The sequence below is a fragment of the Vigna radiata genome, unplaced genomic scaffold (assembly GCF_000741045.1).
Source record: "Vigna radiata var. radiata cultivar VC1973A unplaced genomic scaffold, Vradiata_ver6 scaffold_275, whole genome shotgun sequence".
Classification (NCBI taxonomy): domain Eukaryota; kingdom Viridiplantae; phylum Streptophyta; class Magnoliopsida; order Fabales; family Fabaceae; genus Vigna; species Vigna radiata.
The window spans coordinates 89,646-95,577 of NW_014543809.1; the positions used below are offsets into that span (position 1 = coordinate 89,646).

At 36.7% G+C, this 5,932-nt stretch overlaps 1 protein-coding gene across 2 annotated transcripts; it reads left to right on the forward strand.

Annotated features, from left to right (window-relative positions):
• Positions 1 to 457: 457 nt before the first annotated feature.
• On the forward strand, positions 458 to 5,532 carry LOC106754884 (putative disease resistance RPP13-like protein 1). Of its 2 annotated transcripts, none has more exons than XM_014636951.2 (2): positions 458 to 4,511; positions 5,174 to 5,532. In XM_014636951.2, exon 1 carries the CDS (start codon positions 751 to 753, stop codon positions 4,489 to 4,491), a length of 3,741 nt encoding a protein of 1,246 aa, XP_014492437.1. In that variant the 5' UTR covers positions 458 to 750; the 3' UTR covers positions 4,492 to 4,511; positions 5,174 to 5,532. The 2 variants fall into 2 exon arrangements, with proteins under 2 accessions (XP_014492437.1, XP_014492438.1); XM_014636952.2 differs by lacking the exon at positions 5,174 to 5,532 and adding an exon at positions 4,695 to 4,938.
• The last annotated feature ends 400 nt before the right edge of the window (positions 5,533 to 5,932 follow it).

A 5,932-nucleotide genomic window follows, 5' to 3' on the forward strand; every position in this document is an offset into this window, starting at 1 on the left:
ACAATTCAATCTGTTTCATAATTTTTTTCAAACATAAAAACACAACTACATGAATCTCACACTGGAGAATCTCTTTCGGTTCTCAATGAACCAACGGAACTCCTATGTACCTACCTCTATACCATAATGTTCATTAATGGATTGAGATGTGAATTCAACTTTGGTCAAGACCATTGTGCTTGTGAATATCGACAGCAGATTATTTACTTTGGCAGACCGTGAAACGTAAGGTGCAGAGATAAGCAGAGAAGAATAATTGAAGTAATGTCTTGTTGTTCATTCTACATCAAAATATCAAATTATAAGCACGAAGCGGACCTCATTCTTTCACGCTCACCTTTATTGTCTAAACAGTCTCATTGTAACAGAGGATTGTATTTTGTCTTATCAACTATTCATGTCTTTAACCGTATAAAATACTTTTAGGACTTCTTTGCAAAATGGAAAAATTGGAATCCAGTAACTTTATGTCAATCTAGTTCCTTATCATGGTTAAGGTATATCATTGTAGCTCTAACGCGCTAGTGGGGAACAAAAAAAAAAGAGTCTTTAGAAATGAAGAGCCTTGTCTTTTAGAAAAGATAAAATATTCACCACCACTACTTTAAGCTAAGAGTTAAACTGAAGCATGTTGAAGCATGCCAAATCTCCTCGTAAAAGTCCACCTTATCAAGAACCAACCCAACTTTTGCTCCTAGTTCATTTCCTTAGCGTTTCTACTCTGCTCATCAGTTGTTTGTTCCTGAGATCATGGCATTAGCCGTGGTAGGTGGTGCTCTTCTCTCTGCTTTCCTTGACGTTCTTTTTGACAGGCTAGCTTCCCCTGAGCTTGTTAGCCTGATCCGTGGAAAGAAGCCTGAAAAGTTGCTTCGAAAGGTGGAGAACCAGCTGATAGTCCTTAGAGTTGTGCTTGCCGATGCTGAGAATCGACAAATCACAGACTTCAATGTCAAGAAGTGGCTCGATGTTCTCAGAGATATTGTCTATGAGGTTGATGACTTGCTTGATGAAGTTTCTACTAAAGCTGCTACTCGAAAGGAGGTAAGCAATTCCTTTTCTCACATTTTCAATATGAAAAGGATTGTGAGTATTAATAAGTTGGAAGACATAGCTGAAAGATTAGATGACCTTTTAAAACAAAAGGAGAGTCTTAATTTGAAGGAGATTCCAGTGGAAAGCAACCAGCCATGGAAAAATCAGCCAACATCTTTGGAAGACAGATATGGTATGTACGGTAGGGATAAAGACAAGGAGGCCATAATGAAGTTGGTATTGGAGGATAACACTGATGGTGAAGAAGTTTCTGTGATCCCTATTATAGGCATGGGTGGGGTTGGAAAAACCACTTTGGCCCGATCTGTCTACAACGATGGAAAATTGAAGCAGATATTTGATCTAATGACATGGGTTTGTGTTTCTGATATATTTGATAATGTGAAGGTCACAAAAGCTATGATAGAGGAAATTACCAAGATGCCTTGTAATTTGAATGATCTAAATTTACTTCAACTTGAATTGATGGACAAGCTGAAAGGTAAGAGATTCTTGATTGTTTTGGATGATGTTTGGATTGAAGACTGTGATAGTTGGAATAGTCTTACAAAACCATTCCTAAGTGGGATTAGGGGAAGTAAANTTCTCGTGACAACCCGCAACGAAAGTGTAGCGGCTGTAGTCCCTTTTCATGTTGTTAAACTATATCATCTAAACCAATTGTCAAATGAAGATTGTTGGTTGGTGTTTGCAAATCATGCATTTCCTCTTTCAGAAGATAGTGAAAATAGAGGAACTCTAGAAAAGATTGGAAAGGAGATTGTTANAAAGTGTAATGGGTTGCCTTTAGCTGCACAGTCACTTGGAGGAATGTTAAGAAGAAAACACGCTATTAGGGATTGGAATAATGTACTTCAAAGTGACATTTGGGAACTTCCGGAAAGTCAGTGTAAAATTATTCCAGCACTCAGAATCAGTTATAGTCATCTCCCTCCACATTTAAAACGATGTTTTGTATATTGCTCACTGTACCCCAAGGATTACGAATTTCAAAAGAATGAACTGATCCTGCTGTGGATGGCCGAAGATCTTTTAAAAGCACCAAGAAAAGAAAAGAGTTTAGAAGAAGTTGGTGAGGAGTATTTTGATGATTTGGTTTCAAGATCGTTTTTTCAATGTTCAAGTAGAACTAGGGGCCTTTATTTTGTGATGCATGACCTCATGCATGATCTAGCAACATTCCTTGGTGGGGAATTCTATTTTAGAGCAAATGAACTTGGAAAAGAAACCAAAATTGATAGAAAGACTCGTCATTTGTCTTTTGCAAGATTCAGTGATCCTGTCTCCGATATTGATGTTTTTGAGACAGTCAAGTTTCCGAGAACTTTCTTGCAGATCAAAAATGAAGATTCTCCATTCAACAACGAAAAGGCACCACGTATTATAGTGTCGATGCTTAAGTACTTGAGAGTTTTAAAATTTAGTGACTACCAAAGTGAGTGTGTTCTGCCTGATTCAATCGGTGAATTGATTCATTTGCGTTACTTAAATCTCAGTCATTCATCTATAGCAATGCTGCCAGAGTCATTGTGTAATCTGTCCAATTTACAAACTTTGAAGTTGATTTCTTGCTTTAATTTGACTAAGTTACCTAGAGATATGCAAAATCTTGTAAATTTGCGTCATCTACAAATTTTTTGGACTCCCATAAAAGAAATGCCTAAAAGAATGGGGAAACTAAATCAGTTACGCTACTTGGATCGCTATGTTGTGGGAAAGCATAAAGAGAATAACATCAAAGAACTGGGAGGACTTCCAAATCTCCATGGTTGGTTTTGTATTGAGAAATTAGAGAATGTTACCAAAGTTGAAGAAGCACTGGAGGCCAGGATAATGGATAAGAAACACATTACCAGTTTATGGTTGGAATGGTCTGAACGTAACAATGATATCATCGACTTTCAAATTAAATTAGATGCACTCGGCAAGTTACAACCTCATCAAGACCTGAAATCGCTAAAAATAAGCTGTTATAGAGGAACAAGATTTCCAGAATGGGTGGGACATTTTTATTATCAAAATATAACTAATATACGTTTACATCATTGTAACAACTGTTGCATGCTTCCTTCACTTGGACAGCTACCGTCTCTCCGTAACCTTTATATTTCAAACATGAATTCGTTGAAAACTATTGATGCAGGCTTTTATAAGAAGGATGATTGTTCATCAGTGACGCCCTTTCCATCCCTTGAATCTCTAGACATTTCTAATATGCCTTGCTGGGAGGTGTGGAATACTTTTGATTCAGAAGCTTTTCCTGTGCTTAAGAATCTTTTTATACAAGATTGTCCCAAACTAAAGGGAGATCTGCCAAATCACCTTCCTGCTCTGCAAAAACTTTGGATTAGAAATTGCGAGCTTCTTGTTTCATCTATCCATGGGCCTCCCACCCTCCTAGAATTAAACATACAGAACATCAACAAAATAGCATTTCATGAGTTTCCTCTTTTTGTGGAAAAAATAATAGTAGAAGGAGGCCCAATGGTGGAGTCCATGATGGAGGTCATCTCTAACATCCAACCTACTTGCCTGCAATATTTGATGTTAGAAAATTGTTCGTCAGCCATATCTTTTAGAGGTGGTCGTCTTCCTCCGTCTTTGAAAACTCTTGTTATCAGAGATATAAACAAACTGAAATTCCCATTGAAACACAAACACGAATTACTGGAATCACTTTCAATAAATAATAGTTGTGATTCGCTCACGTCTCTTCCATTGTCTATCTTCCCAAATCTCACTCGTCTCTATATTACAAACTGTGAAAATGTGGAATCAGTTTCGGTCTCAGGGTCAGAGATGTCGAAGGGACTGAACTCTTTCGAAATTGGCCACTGTCCCAACTTTGTATCAGTCCCGGGAGAAGGATTGTGTATGCCCAATTTGACTAGCTTCATTATTTATAATTGTGACAAGTTGAAGTGGTTGCCCGATCAGATGGGAACTCTTGTCCCAAAGATGGAATATCTTGAAATATCAAACTGTCAACAAATTGAGTCATTCCCTGGGGGAGGTATGCCACCTAACTTGAGAACAGTTGAGATCAGAAATTGTGAGAAACTATTAAGGGGCCTAGGATGGAAATCGATGGACATGGTTACCTCTCTCAGTGTGTGGGGTCCATGTGATGGCATCAAATCCTTCCCAAAAGAGAGTTTGCTGCCTCCCTCCCTTGTGTCTCTGAAACTAGGTGATTTTTCTAGTCTGGAAACGTTGGATTGCAAGGGCCTTCTTCATCTCACATCACTCCAACAATTATACATTGAAAGGTGTCAAAAACGGGAGAATATTGCGGGAGAAAAGCCGCCTCTCTCTCTAATAAAATTAATGATATCTGAATGTCCCTTGCTGAAACAACGATGCCACAAAAAGGACCGTCAAATTTGGCCTAAAATCTGCCATGTCCGTGGGATAAAGATTGACGGTAGATGGATTTAACGAGCATGGATGATGAGAAGGTAATTCTCCTTCTTTCACTTACGTCATCCACATCTACCCATGAAAAACTATCTTTGTGTCAACGATATCTTTGATTTCTTGTGTTTCCCTTTCAAATTTGACTTAATAATTTCATTCGACATTATTAGAATTGCAAAAGTAAACGAAACCTAATATTTGTACATATTTTATTTACCGAGTAGAAACGGCAGTGTCAGGAGTATTGCACCGGAAAAAACGCATGCATATGAGGGCTGGGATAGGTAATAACTATGAAAGTCACAGGGATCATCCCAGCTTCACAGCTCCTATTTTGCATATAACACCTATGTTGAACCATAACTGAAAAATTATGCCACGCTTCACACTATTGCTCTACTATCTGTTACAACATATTTGAAATTTTATCATTTTTTTTATGAATATTGTGTTCCACCAAACTATATACTTCCCATTCTCTGATTATCTTTTTGAAAATGGATTTAGAACTAAGGTGAGATTTATATTTATGTATAACCTTAGATACCATTTTGAAAAGTTGGAACTTTTTTTCACTCCATTATATAATAAGGTGAAATTTGTACCAATTTATATATTATAAATAATAACGTAAATCTCGAGTACTATCTCAAATGTGTATACTGAGTGAAATCCATTTTTGACTGAATCTTGTTGTTGCCAGTGTTCAAAAAGAAATTGAAGAAGAAGAGGAATCACCATTTTCAGAAAGCTTATGGTGCTCAATATCAGAGTGGAGGTGGTGGTTTAATCAGACTTTCACCAAATTCTCTTAGAAACAAACATCAAACTTCCAGAAGAAACGGTTGGAACCCTTGCAATTCAGGTTTATTTGAAGGGAATGAGTCATTTTTATGATTACAACATTGTTGGGTTCACGACAGGATGTATGTTTGGTTTACCGTTTGCAAGACACCAAACAGAAGTTCATGGTTTTAGGTACTGAAAACAGAGAACACACTGCACTATTGAAGCATTTAAAAACTTGACAATTTTCAGTATGGACAAATCCCTGTTGTCTTTCGTTGGCTTTGCTGTTACCTTACAGGAAAAGTAAAAGGCATTTCTCCTAATGTCATGCCAAAACAAAGAGATTAATTTCTCATGATTTACTGTTATTATACCTCAAGGCAAAATATTTGAAAAACAAAAGAAGAAACTTGAAGTTGAATGCATACAAGTTATAGCTAAAGATCCATCAATAACAAAATTACAATATTGAAGAATAAATAACCGATTTTGGATTTAACATAAAAATTGGAATTCTCATGAACCTTAGAAGGAAATTCATTAGTGAAATGAAGAAAATATTATAGGACACATACAACACTTCCAAAAACATGCGTATAGAGAAGTGTTAATATATGTGTTGAACTGTACTCTTTAAGACTGTGTTCATTGTTAAGAATTAAGAATAGAAAAG